This window comes from Danio aesculapii, chromosome 22 (assembly GCF_903798145.1).
Source record: "Danio aesculapii chromosome 22, fDanAes4.1, whole genome shotgun sequence".
In the NCBI taxonomy this organism is placed as follows: Eukaryota; Metazoa; Chordata; class Actinopteri; order Cypriniformes; family Danionidae; genus Danio; species Danio aesculapii.
The window spans coordinates 36,609,366-36,624,439 of NC_079456.1; the positions used below are offsets into that span (position 1 = coordinate 36,609,366).

General features: G+C 32.4%; 1 protein-coding gene across 1 annotated transcript in view; it reads left to right on the top strand.

The window, feature by feature from the left end:
- The window catches only part of armh3 (armadillo like helical domain containing 3), a 46,398-nt gene that overhangs the window by 919 nt on the left and 30,405 nt on the right, over positions 1 to 15,074 (top strand). The window contains exons 2-13 of the mRNA XM_056447756.1: positions 2,080 to 2,201; positions 4,668 to 4,724; positions 4,904 to 5,050; positions 6,816 to 6,923; positions 7,344 to 7,436; positions 9,712 to 9,786; positions 9,876 to 9,962; positions 10,087 to 10,143; positions 11,558 to 11,601; positions 11,691 to 11,751; positions 14,119 to 14,165; positions 14,659 to 14,734. Of these exons, the coding sequence (XP_056303731.1) occupies positions 2,100 to 2,201; positions 4,668 to 4,724; positions 4,904 to 5,050; positions 6,816 to 6,923; positions 7,344 to 7,436; positions 9,712 to 9,786; positions 9,876 to 9,962; positions 10,087 to 10,143; positions 11,558 to 11,601; positions 11,691 to 11,751; positions 14,119 to 14,165; positions 14,659 to 14,734 (954 nt within the window). The 5' untranslated portion in view covers positions 2,080 to 2,099. The remainder of the gene's footprint in view (positions 1 to 2,079; positions 2,202 to 4,667; positions 4,725 to 4,903; positions 5,051 to 6,815; positions 6,924 to 7,343; positions 7,437 to 9,711; positions 9,787 to 9,875; positions 9,963 to 10,086; positions 10,144 to 11,557; positions 11,602 to 11,690; positions 11,752 to 14,118; positions 14,166 to 14,658; positions 14,735 to 15,074) is intronic.

The following is a 15,074-nucleotide window of genomic DNA, read 5'->3' on the forward strand; positions in this document are numbered from 1 at the left end:
GATTAGCAGCCAGTGACTATCAAAGTACACAATTGTTCACACAGTCTGTTGAATAGTGCTAATGTTGTTCTGAAGTCATACTTGTATGTGGTTTCAGACCGATTATTTAAAGTTCAGTGGTAAACAATATAGGGACAGCGTGACAAGTTGTGTTCATTACACACGTATTAGCATTTTTAAACCGTGCTTTACGGTTTTATTGAACGCCAAAGTTTGAAAGTGCGAATATATAACCAGCATTACCTAATTTAAAACCCTTGGTAGCCTGAATTTAAAGAAAGAAAGAAAGAAACTGTGGGCAAAAACACTGTTACTGATACTTCAATTTATATACACACTACACTACCTGACAAAAGTCTTGTCACCTATCCAAGTTTTAGGAACAACAATAATAACTTGACTTTTAGTTGATGATTTGGTATCAGAAGTGTCTTATATGAAAGGTAAAGGCCTCTAGATTACACTTATTTGAGCACAATAAAATATGATCATGTCTTGCTTATGAATGATTTGATTAGGACAGTAAGGTCTGACTCTGCTTAGACTAAAGTCTGCTCACTGAACCTTCAATAATGTCCAGTATAGAATATGTGCTCATGCTGCAGTGGAAACAGAATGAATATTGTGTCTGACTCCATCATGAGCTTGGAGGACTGCATCCATACATCTCTGACATGACTCAAATCACTGATTAATAAAGTCATCTGGAATGGCAAAGAAAGCCTTCTTGCAGGACTCCCAGAGTTCATCAAGAGTCTTTGTGTTCATCTTCAACGCCTCCTCCTTCATCTTACCCCAGACGTGCTCAATAATGTTCATATCTGGTGACTGGGCTGGCCAATCCTGGAGCACCATGACCTTCTTTGCTTTCAGGAGTTTTGATGTGGAGGCTATATTTTTTTTCTCCTTGTCATAAAAAGATATCATTTGAAATTCCTCTCATTCCAACTTCTAAACAAGCAAACAAACAAACAAATAAGATTTTTAATGACTTTATTCAGTGTTCAGATTAAAAAAAACGAAAAGTAAGCAGTTTTTTTAAAAATAGCATATTTAAATAATAATAAAAAGTAAAACAACTTTTGAAAACAAATCTGAAAACTATTTAAGCAGAATACTAGTATTTAAAAAAACAACTAGTAAATTATTATTTACTATGGTAAAGATAAAAAAAATTAGTTATTAGAATTTAGTTTCCTACAGTATATTCTACATTATGTTTCCCATCACTTGGGAAATATTATTAATTTAATAATTTAATTAAATTAATAAATAAATTTTTCATCAACTGTACATACATAATTCACATTATTTATTGATTTAATTTTATTATTAAATTATTAATATTTCCCAAGTGATGGGAAATATAATGTACAATATACTGTAGGAAACTAAATTCTAATAACTAATTTTTTTGTAAACTTTGCCATGATGGCAGTAAATAATAATTTACTAGTTATTTATGCAAGAGACAAGTACTCAGCTTAAAGTATAATTCAAAGGCTTAACTAGGTTAATTAGGATAAAGTAATTGGACAACAGTGGTTTGTTCTGTAGCCAATTAAAAAAAGAAATGGTCACACTTTACAATAAGGTTCATTAGTTAATGTTAATTAATGCATTTAGTAACACGAACAAACAATGAACAATGCATTTACTACAGTATTTGTTCATGTTAGTTAACCTTAGTTAATGAAAATACAGTTGTTCACTGTTAGTTCATGTTAACTCACGGTGCATTAACTAATGTTAACAAGCATGGACTTGGATGTTAATAATGCATTAGTAAATGTTCAATTATGATTAATAAATGCTGTTCAAGTGTTGTTCATGATTAGTTCACGTTAGTAAATGCATTAACTAATGAACCTTATTGTAAAGTGTTACCGAAGAAATAAAATTAGGAGGCTAATAATATTGATAGTTAATTATTAGTTATTTTAAAAAAATAAAAACTGTTTTTAATCCAACTGTCTTCTACTGTACATCAACTAGTGAAGGTGACAAATATATTAGCTTTTTTTACCCTCAGTGTCTTGCCTGAAGTAGGGCAGATCTTACTAATGTGTGTTTTTGTAGCGTGTGTGTGTTTGTAAGCCATGGCTCAGACTGAGAAGAAAGCCGGTCTGCTGAGGAGAACGTCTTCCTCGAAGAAACCACTGAAGGAGAAGGTGGTGCTGATGTATGATGAGATATTCGTGGTAGGTTATTTATTTATTTATTTATTTATTAATGTTTTTCAGAGATGCACGTTAAAGGGCTAGTTCACCTAAAAATGAATTCTCTCATTTCCTCATCCTCTGCATGATCAACCCGTTTGAGTCTCTTTCTTCTGTTCAACACAAAATCAGGTATTTTATGTATAAATAAGGTAAATATAATGATGCAAATGGCTTTTTTCATCATTCTTCAAAGTATCTTGTTGTTTTGTGTTTATCAGAAGTAAGAAACCCATAAATAGTTGGAAGAGTTTGAGAAATGAATGCCGACATTTGCATTTTTCCAATCTAAATGGAGTAATTTGTGCTTCAATTTATTGATTATTAAAACAATTATTAAAACAATAATATTAATAATAAATGTATTGTTTAAATTATACCTTATCCTGCCCATGTGTTGTCATTCATTTTAATTAAAATGGAATGAAACATGCTTGTATAATAAGCTTTAACCCAGGGCTATTCAATTGGCTGCCCGTGGGCCACATGCGGCCCAGAATCAACCTCCGAGTGGCCCAGCCTGTGGTTCCACCCATATATAATAAATTAATATACATTATTCATAAATTGCTATTTAATATAAATTTATATATATATATATATATATATATATATATATATATATATATATATATATATATATATATATGTATGTATGTATGTATGTATGTATGTATGTATGTATGTATGTATGTATGTATGTATATATATATATATAATAAGTCGTAAACCATGGTTCTTTTCATTCTGCTTGGTCACATGCCCCAAAAAAGATGTTTAAAATAAACAAAACAATATGTCTTTTGACTGCTTTCTTTAATAACACAATAATTTAGAAATTGTTTTAGTCATACTTTTATTGTATGTCTGAATGAAAATCTGAACAAGCTGATTGTTCCAATCCTCATCCTGTATTTCTTTTCTATAATAGTCCTGCAACTGTAAATATCTAAATAGATCTTGGTTCAGAAGACCAAACTTTTGGATTAAAGTTTGGCAGCGTTCCATTCTGCTATCTTTTATAATTGTACAAAATGAAGAGATTCCTGAATATTCCATTTGTTTAAATTCGATTATCCATAGTTCCAGTTCCAGGTTTAAAATCCGGGTCATGCGCCACCAAATTTATGGAGGACAAAACGTGCAAAAACAAAACATAAATAAATATGCAAATATATAAAAATATCCACAAATTCCTGCCTAAATAAATATATAAATAATTAATAGTGTGGGCAGATAAATAATTAAATGAATGTTGGAAATAAGTAAATGCTAAACTGAAAGCTGATTTATCTGCCCGCACTATTAATCATATATATATATATATATATATATATATATATATATATATATATATATATATATATATATATATTTATTTATTTATTATTTGCAACACTTTGTGGATTTTTATATTTATTTGTTTATTTATTTGTTTGCGTATTTATTTATTTATTTATTTATTCGGGTATTTATTTATTCATTGTTTTATCAATGCAGGAATTTATTTAGTTTATTTACCTTTTTATTTATTTGAGTATTTTTTTATTCATTGTTTTATTTATGCAGGAATTTGTTTGTTTTTGCTTATTTATTTATTTATTTATTTATTTATTTATCCGGGTATTTATTTATTCATTGTTTTATTTATGCAGGAATTTATTCATTTATTTATTTGCTTATTTATTTATTCGGGTATTTATTTATTCAATGCTTTATTTATGCAGAAATTAATTTATTTATTTGGATATTTATTTATTCATTGTTTTATTTATGCAGGAATTTATTCATTTATTTATTTGCTTATTTATTTATTCGGATATTTATTTATTTATTGCTTTATTTATACAGAAATTTATTTATTTATTTGGGTATTTATTTATAATTGTTTTATTTATGCTGGAATTTATTCATTTATTTATTTGCTTATTTATTTATTCGGATATTTATTTATTTATTGCTTTATTTATGCAGAAATTTATTTATTTACTTATTTATTTATCCATTTTTTGTTTTTGCAGGTTTAGTCCTCCATACCAGTTCAATATTTTAATTTGTTTTAAGTTCCTTTACCACTGTAAAACAAGTTTTCACAGTAAACTGTGTTAGTGGGTTAAGATACTGGAAATTATTATTATTATTTTACCTATTAATGCTTTAATTAATTAGTATTTCTTGAATTTCGCTCTCTCTTTTCTTCCATCTTGTCTCTACTTTAAGATCGCACCAGCACACCACGTCTCGCATGTTAAAATGGTAAAGTGTTCAGTGTGATCAGCTCTTAACTTCATATTAAAGCCACAAACTAAGCTTTTTTTTTAGATGTAGAAGTTTTTATCCCAAATGTCAGGTAAATTGAACACAAAGCAAAGGCTAACAAAATAATCCGGGATTATGTCATGAAGTCATATTAGACCCCTAAACAATGTTTTTACTCTTTGCCAACAGAAAGAAGACCCGACCAAGAACAGTCCTCGCTTCTGGGATGAGCTCTTCTTGATGAAGGTCAGTGGCAGAGATACTCGGCTTCTGATGGTATCAAGTTTTCTTCTTGCGATTAGTCTGCTGAAGCTTTTATTGCGAAGTACTGTATTATTGACCAAGACTGCAAACAAAAATGACATGAACAAGTATAATAACTAAAAATAATGCTGTAAATTATTGACCTCTGAATCTTCTTTCAGGTCAATCTGGAGTATCTGGAAGGGAAGCTGGAGTCTCTGGATGGAGATGAGTTCATGAAGATCAAAGACAACATCAACAGTTTGTTTCATCACTGTGTTCAAGCTCTGGCAGAAGAACACCAGATCAAAGTAGTCAATGCTCTTCAGGTACAAAGCAGCATTGTTTATAGATTATTTGTAGTAAGTAGGGCTGTATGATATTATAAAAACGGACATCGCAATGTTTTGTTTACTGCAATATACTGTTGAAGAATTATTAGCCCTCCTCAATTATCACCCCCCCCCCCCTCGTATGTTATTCCCCCAGTTTAAGAGAGTTTTTTTCAACACGTTTTTAAACATGATAGTTATAATAACTCATTTCTAATAACTGATCTATTTTATCTTTGTCATGATGACAGCACATAATAATTGACTAGATATTCTTCAAGACACTAGTATATAAAGTGACATTTAAAGGCTTAAATACACTCACTGGCCACTTTATTAGGTACACCTTACTAGTACCGGGTTGGACCCCCTTTTGCCTTCAGAACTGCCTTAATCCTTCATGGTGGAGATTCAACAAGCTACTATTCCAATTATTCTAATATTCCTAAACTAATATTTTCAATTAATATTGAAATATTCCTCAGAGATTTTGCTCCATATTGACATGATAGCATCAAGCAGTTGCTGCAGATTTGTCGGCTGCACATCCATGATGCCAATCTCCCGTTCCACCACATCCCAAAGGTGCTCTATTGGATTGAGCTCTGGTGACTGTGGAGGCCATTTGAGTACAGTAAACTCAATGTCATGTTCAAGAAACCAGTCTGAGATGATTCAGGCTTTATGACATGGTGCGTTATCCTGCTGGAAGTAGCCATCAGAAGATGGAGACACTGTGCTCATAAAGGAATGGACATGGTCAGCAACAATACTCAGGTAGGCTGTGGCGTTGACACGATGCTCAATTGGTACTAATGGACCCAAAGTGTGCCAAGAAAATATCCCCCACACCATTACACCACCACCACCAGCCTGAACCGCTGATACAAGGCAGGATGATCCATGCTTTCATGTTGTTGAGGCCAAATTCTGAGCCGAGCATCTGAATGTGGCAGCAGAAATCGAGACTCATCAGACCAGGCAACGTTTCTCCAATCTTCTATTGTCCAGTTTTGGTGAGCCTGTGTGAACTGCAGCAGATTATCTTGACCATGTCTACATGCCTAAATGCACTGAGTTGCTGCCATGTGATTGGCTGATTAGAAATTTGCGTTAAAATTGACCTAATAAAGCGGCCGGTGAGTGTACTTATTTATATTTTTATGTTTAGTTATGTATTGTTATTGTTTGAATGTGTGTAGTTTATTTATGTATTTACTTTCACCCTTTTAACCATTTGTTTGATTCCTGAATTTTCAATATTTCTCTATTTTTCTCTATATTTATATATATATAAAAATACTCAATAAATATATTTAGGAACAAAAGGTTAATATTTATAATCTTGTGTGTAATGTGTTTTATAAGACATTTAGTTGCCACTTTATATGAATTACTATGTGCTTAATTCAGAAAAGGAGCACAATTGTGTTCATATAGTATTGCACAACAATCCTGGTGCTCTTGAAGTGGGCTGAGAGTAAAGTCAGGGACTGTTCTGAGGATAGGTTAAAGGTTGGGTTAAGGTAAGGGATGGGTCAACAGTGTAATTCTAAATGTAATTTCAAAAAGATGTGATTACAAGCAGATCATTTTTAAAATATAAATACAGTGTAAAAACATGTACATAGTAGATGCATTGCACTAAATTCCTCATTTAACTGTGAGTACATATACTAGTTAAGGTCACTTAATATCAAGTGGGACTGACATTTATCTTAAACGACAAAAACAAGACATGTTTTCCTTTGTGTTTCTGCAGACTCTCTGTGCGCTGTTTAGAGGAGTTCACCAAAAAAACAAATCCGCCACCGGCTTCGACATCATCAACATGCTGATAGGCTTCGACAAAGCCGAGCTCAGAATGAAGGTCTGGTTGTTTTTCATCTAATTCTTATTTAAATCCGATATTTAGTTTTGTTTTTTCGGGGTGGCCCAGTGGTTAGCACTGTGCTCAGTGGTTAGCACAAGGTCGCTGGTTCGAGTCCCGGCTAGATCAGTTGGCATTTCTGTGTGGAGTTAGCATGTTCTCCCCGTATTGGCGTGGGTTTCCCCCACAGTCCAAACACATGCGCTATAGGGGAATTGATGAACTAAATTGACCGTAGTGTATGGGTGTTTCCCAGTACTGGGTTGCAGCTAGAAGGGCATCCACTGCATAAAACATATGCCAGAATAGTTGGCGGTTCATTCCGCCGTGGCGACCCCTGATAAATAAGAGACTACGCTGAAGGAAAATGAATGAAAATGAATCTTGTGTTGTTGAAGTTGTGTTGTGTTGTTTGCGCAGGAGCTGATGGAGAGTCTGGACAGTCTGCTGTGTGGAGACGGATCCGAGAGCCTCAAGAGTTTGTGTCTAAAACTGCTGCTGTGTCTCGTCACTGTAAGATCCACACGCTTGTTCTTCTGCAAATCTTTATGGACAAAATCTTCTTTCCGTTTTCAGTTCATATGAAAATTCTTTGTATTAATTGTGCTCTACTCCACTTTCCTCGTTCGCTTATGCAGTGGAATCAGTGGGGCGACACTCTGGACCAAAAATAAACAGATTTACTTGCTAACACCCATAAATATACAGTTGAAATCAGAACTATTAGCCCTCCTGGATATTTTTTCCCCCAATTTTTGTTCAACGTAATTTTTACCACACATTGCTAATCATAATAGTTTTAATAGCTCATCTCTAATAACTGATTTATTTTATCTTTGCCATGATGACAGCACATAATATTCTACTAGATATTCTTCAATACACTTCTATACAGCTTAAAGTGACATTTAAAGGTCTAATTAGGTTAACTAGGGTAAGGTTAGGGTAATTAGGCAAGTCACTGTATAACAGTGGTTTGTTCTGGAGACAATCCAAAACTAATACTGCTCAAGGGCAGAATAATATTGACCTAAACTTAACAACTGCTTTTATTCTAGCTGAAATAAAACAACTAAGACTTTCTCCAGGTGAAAAAAATATTACAGGAAATACTGTGAAAATTTCCTTGCTCTGTTCAACATCATTTGGGAAATATTAAATTAAGAAAAAAAAATCACAGGAGGGCAATTCATTTTGGCTTCAACTGTAAATACAGTATATTAATTAAATTATTGATTGATTGATTGATTGATTGATCATTTATTCATTCTTTCATTGATTTAGAGCATTTATTTGAACATATACATTTCCATATTATCCAATATGCAATTTTTTTTGTAAAAAAAAATATATTTACAAAATCTAATATTTTTTTGTTTACTTTCAGGTTAAACATTTTTAGTATGTTTTTCTTTTATCATGTTTTGTTGTAGTTATTTGTGAAATATTCAGTAAATTTCAGCGTTAAAAAAAGTTTCAAAGTATTTTTTTTAGTCTTCAAATAATTGTTTTAAGTTAAAAAGTTTGAAAATGTGGATGGCTTTTTCCAACTCATTTTACGGTTTACACTAAAAAAGAAAATTTTCTTCATATTTGGAAATGAAGCTTCTTTTTTTGAGGTGTATTTTGCAGATTATGTGTTCACATTACACGTGAATTAGACATTTTTCTTCTTCTTTGAAATCCTCTTCATTTAGAAATCTAGATATCGATATTAACTTGTTTTATTTAAGTCATAAATGTTATTTACCGTACTCCTATCAGTCTAAACTGTAATATACAGTGGGGGAAGTAAGTATTGAACACATTGTCATATTTTTCCTATGAATAATATTTCTAAAGGAGCTGTTGACATGGAATTAAAAATGATTTTGGTAAAAACCCAAACAATACAAACATAAAAAATAAAACAAACCAAAACAAATCTGAAGAATGAGTTATGTGTAATAACAATGAATGGACACAAGGAGAGAGTGCTGAACTACTGAAATATATTTAACCCTTAAAGACGCCTCTCATATGGAGAATGAAGTCACATGCGTTGCTCAGGTGTGAGTTTCTCACAGACTTCAACAGGGTATCAAAATCTTGATGCTTCTGTAGGTCTCGTCTATCAAATCTGAGCTTTATTCTGTGTTCTCTATTGGATTTAAGTCAGGTGATTGGCTGGGCCATTCCACAGCTTGATTTTCTTTCTCTGAAAGCATCTGAGAGTTTCCTTGGCTGTGTTTTAGATCATTGTCTTGCTGAAATGTCCACCCTGGGTTCATCTTCATTCTCCTGCTAATGTGGACTGAAGCAGCTGATATTCATTTACACTGAGGAAGGGCAGAGGCTTGCTGAAGAACTACTGAGAGATTTCAGCTGCAGTCTGGGCTTTTCACTGCCTTTCACTTCCCTTTCTTCATGTGTTCACTACTTTTTTCCTGTGTCATTTCATTTTATTACACATAACTTCATTTTTAAACAATTTAATATTGTTTTTTTTATATGGATTTCTTTGGTTGTGACCAACATCTGGTTAAAATTTCAAGCCAACAGGACCTTTAGAAATATGTTTTTTGTTGTTGTTGAGAAAAATGGTGACGTGTTCAATACTTATTTCCCCGCTGGATACCAACAGACCTCATTTTATAGAATACATCGGGTTGAAAATCTTTTGCAGCAACAATTACTAAGATTATTACTAACATAATTTATAAAATTAATATAACAAATACAACAGTTACGATTTCTACAAACTGTAGTAGGTTTTGTGGGCTTTAAAAAAGTTTTCCTTTTCTTTTAGGTGACCGATAATATTAGCCAGAACACCATACTGGAGTATGTGATGATCAACAGTATATTTGAGGCCATTTTACAGGTAAAACTCTGACTGTGTGTTTATCCATTGCATCATTTTTCTTATCAAAACAGTAATTTCATTCATTTAATTTGCATCTTTTTGCACAGATCCTCTCGGATGTTTCCAGTCGCTCCCAGCATGGATATGATGCTGTCGTCCTGTTAGCGCTACTGGTCAACTACAGGAAATATGAAGTAAATACACATTTATTTTAGGCGATACATTCTCAAATTTAGCACTGAAGTTTATATATTGTAACATCTGAAACTTTTATTGCAATATCTCTCTGACGCTTATTGTTTCTTGTCTTTCTTGTAGTCTGTAAATCCGTACATCGTCAAATTATCAATAGTGGATGACGAGCCCACACTGGACGTGAGTGATTATGGAGATTCATTATTAAATATTGAGTTGAAGTCGCCCTCCAGTGAATTTTTTTTTTCTTTTTCAAATATTTCCTAAATGATGTTGAACAGATTCAGGAATTTTTCACAGTATTTCCTATAATATTTTTTCCTCTGGAGAAAGATTTTTATTTTGGCTAGAATAAAAGCAGCTTTTAATTTGAGAGGAATATGGTAAATAATATTTATGACTTAAATAAAACAAGTGAACATCGATATATTTAGATTTGTAGATGAAGAGGATTTCAAAGAAGAAGAAAGATGTGTAATTCAAGTGTAATGTGAACACATAATCTGCAAAATAGTCCTCAAAAATTAAGTTTCATTTATAAATATGAAGAAAAATGTGTTTTCAATGAATTGAAAAAGCCATCGACGTTTTCAAACTTTTTAACTCAAAATAGTTATTTGTAGACTAAAAAAACATGCTAAATTAAAAGTGAGGGTTTATATTTAAGAAAAATATACTCAAATATTTAACCTTAAGGTAAACAAAAAAACCTAAGAGATTTTGTAAATACTTTTTGTACAAAAAATATTGCATATTGGATAATATTGGGAATTTACATGTTTAAATAAATGCTCTTATCAACGAATGAATGAATGAGTAAATCAATCAATCAATCAATCAATCAATCAATCAATAATTTCATTAATATACTCCTATATATAGTCAAACATTTTCACCCTTCTGTGATTTTTTTATTTTTTTATTTTTTTTTTTAATTTTATTTTTTTTATTATTTTTTTTTTTAATTCATTTTTATTTATTTATTTTTTTTTTTTTTATTTAATTTTACTTTATTTTTTTCTAAAAAATTTTTATTATTATTATTTATTTTTTAAATATTTCCCAAATGATGTTTACCAGAGCAAGGTTTTTTTCTTCCGGTGAAAGAAAAGAATAAAACTGAATAACTTCAGCTAGAATAAAAGCAGTTTTTAATATCTTTTTTATAACCATTTTAAGGTCAATATTATTCACCCCTTAAGCAATATTTGTTTTGGATTGTCTCCAGAACAAACCACTGTTATACAATAATTAGCCTAATTACCCTAACCTTACCCTAATTACCCTAGTGGAGCCTTTAAATGTCACTTTAAGCTGTATAGAAGTGTCTTGAAGAATATCTAGTCTAATATTATTTACTGTCATCATGACAAAGAGAAAATAAATCAGCTATTAGAAATGAGTTAATAAAATTATTATGATTAGAAATGTGTTGAGGAAATCTGCTCTCCATGAACGGAAATTGGGGAAAAATACAAGTGGGGCTAATATGATTTCAGCTGTATATAGTTATTATTAATATAGAGTTGTCATTTGAAGATCTATATATCATACAGTGTCATGTGGAGATCTAACAGAATTCATCTTTTCGTAGGGAATGGGAATGGTCATCCATCACGCTCTTACTGAGTACAATAGGTAACATTTTTGTGTTTTGTGTGTGTTTTTTAGAGGTATTTATATGGTATCTCTATGAAACATTTCATGTGTTCATCTGATTTACACAGGCAGTATAAAGAAAAAGAAGAGGAAAACCAGGGAGGCTTTTTCTCCACCCTTTCCAGCATGGTAAAGAACTTTGATCACTAGCTGTGTTTCTAATCAAAAGTTGCATATGTAATGAAAAATTAGAATATCGCATAAATAATTAGCCGTTTATGTATGGTTAAATCGTCACTTCCTATTAGGGCTGCATGATGTATTGAAAAAGTATCGTTATTACAATAATATTATATTCAACGCTATCTCACGGCGTTTCGTAACTTTTTGATTTAGTGGCTAATTTGCATGAATTTGTACAATCTCATTTGTACATCTTAGTAAGAATTGGGTTTAGGGGCGGGATTTGGTGCCACGCCTCCTTTTTAAAAAATTGTACATTGTTGTACACCTGAACTTGTACGAATTACCCGCTAAACTGATGAAAGGTAAAATAGCTACGTTTCCTCTGAGATTAGGTTGGTATATCCAATATATTCATATCGCATTGAAGTGCGATAAGTCAAATTAACTTTGTGCTAAGCGTTTGTGTGCTGCACGCATAGGTTGCTTATCCAAATCTGACCTGATCTGATCAGATGAAGCCTTTACTATTTTCATCCCCGCCTCTCCAGTAGGTGCTGTTAGATCTGAAAATAAACACTAATGGTGGGAGACGAGAGGAAAATGACAACAACCAATAACAATCTGAAATTTCGCCAAAGTTTTCAGTCATTCATGGTGTTTTACAGACTAAGGGCTCTATTTTAACGATCCTAGTGGATGATTTAAGTCCACTAGTCAAAGTGGTGGACTCACTGAACTGAAGACATCCAGTAGCCTACATACTTAATTTCGTAATTTTGTTTGTTCAGCACAAAGGTTTGTTTACAAACTATTTCTTCTTCTTTTTTTTTTTTATATAAATATTTTTTAGTTTTGACAGGAAATAATTGACAGGAAATAATTTGGGAGCAGAGAGAGGGGAAGGGTCGGCAAAGGACCTCGAGCCGGGAATCGAACTCTGGTCACTGTGAACACCATGGTGCTATATGTCGGCGCACTTAACCACTAGGCTATTGGCGCCGACTTTCCAAACTATTTCTTCTTATTTTTTTTTTATATAAATATTTTTTAGGGGTTTTTAACCTTTAATGGATAGAATAGTGCAGAAAATTGTCAGGAAATAATTTGGGAGCAGAGAGAGGGGAAGGTAAAGGTCCTCGAGCCGGGAATCGAACTCTGGTCACTGTGAACACCATCGTGCTAAATGTCGGCGCACTTAACCACTAGGCTATTGGCGCCGACTTTCCAAACTATTTCTATATTCAGTTCTAATTTCCAGCAAAATAATAAATGATATATCCAAACACACTTCCTATTCCTATACCCCATATGGTGATGCTTACATCGTAGTTTAGTAAACTCTGCAATTTTGATATTATAGATCACAATTTTGACTATATCTCACAATTTAGACATTGTACTTTGTGAGTTTATTTCCTTTATGAAAGCAGTTCAGTCTTGCCAATTTAATTGAGGTGATTTTTCATGCTCATTCTGTCAGTAAAGCCGGCTCTTGTAAACCTCCAGGCGGAGCAAAAGTTTACTACACAGAGTCGTAGTTCCCATTATTTACTTTGTCTATCAATTCTGATTTTATTTGTCACAGTTCAGACTGCATATCTTACTTGAATTGATTGTACTAGGATAAACCCCTTGAGATGTACCATCTTATTTTCAAGGGGGGCCCACAGTGTATCGCGAACACATAATAATGACGCAAGAAAACAAAACATGAATTCGATCACATCCATGAAACGGCAACCAAAATTAACAGAAGGGGCGAAAAAAGCATTACATGGTTATCAGATATAACAAATAAATGAATAAACAATACACAAAATATGCATATCAGTAAATCCAGTCGCAACATAAACGACAACATCCTCAGGTAAAACAAGTACAATCCAATGTAAAATATGACAGTCAAAGTTGCTAAAACGCCTTAAATGATGCAATGTTTCCAATATTGGACCCTTCAACATAAAAGCTCTTTTGTCAATCGATTTTTAAACACAAGAAATGAAAAGATAAGTCCGAACAGAATGTCTGAGTAGATAATTGAAGGAAGAAAAAACAAAAGATTGTTGAACATAACAAGGATATTTAAAATAAATATGTTTATGTATAATATATAATTGTAAAATATCTTGTAGATCTGTATATCTTAACATTTCAAGGTTTCAATTCTTAGTTTATTTTCTCGCAATTCTTACTTTTTATCTGACAGTTCTGTTTTTTAATTTTTTCCAGCGTTTTAGATGGAAATGTAGCTATTTACTGATTATTTTTGATTACTTTCACGTCTGTCGTACAAAAAAAGAAGTGAATTCGCACAATGTTTGTTGATGATTTTGATTGATTGGTTTGTTGTAATTCTGCTTTGGTCCACAGGTGGGCAGTATGTTCATCGCTGATGCAGATGAGAAGCTGTCAGTGCAGTACGTAAAACACCCAAACATCTTAAAATCATTATTTCATTTTAATTGTTGAGTTAAAAGTTGCAGTTTTCTTATCATATACCCTCCTGTTCAAAAATGTAGTGTCTGTACTATTAAAAAAAGAAAGCTTTAAGAAATATAGTAAACAAGTAAAATAATCTGCCGATGGGATAATCAAAATTTACCTTGTTTATATACCTCTTATTTCAAAGCGAAAACGAAATTATTTTGCTTATCCCATTGGCAGACTTTTTTTAGCTCCTTTTAAGAAAGAACTCTCTTCATTTTGGATTATTATTTCCGAAAACAACACAATATGTTTTACTTGTCTAGCAAATGCTCCTTGATTTTATACTTTATTTGAAATTTGGACTAGAAATGAGACAAAAACCTGAAGTAAGCATTGTAGTCTCCAGTCAGATCTTGAGGTTTTTAGATGCGTTTATTATCATGTGAAATTTCCCATGTGTCTGATGATGTCATTGTCGTATAGGACAAACGAGGCCATTCTGCTGGCTCTGTACGAGGCTGTGCATCTCAACAGAAACTTCATCACAGTTCTCGCTCAGGTAAGTTCTGCATTTTCTTTGCAATGCATTTAATGCTAGCTTGTAGTTGAAATGCATGTATTGTCAGGCTTAGGGCTGGCCGATTTAATTGAGGCGAATTTTTTTTAACGCGCATTTTGTCAGTAAAGCCGGTTCTGGTAAGCAAAATTTACTACGCGGAGTCGTAGTTCACTGATAAGGTTCTAATTCGGTTTAATGAGTCGGTAATGACTTCGAGATAATCGTTCTGTGATAACGACACTTCTCAAATTAACTATGCAGGGCTCGAAATTGCGACCGATTTAGTTGCATATGCGCCCGAAATTTGATCTATGCGACTTCTAAATATATTTGGGAGCAT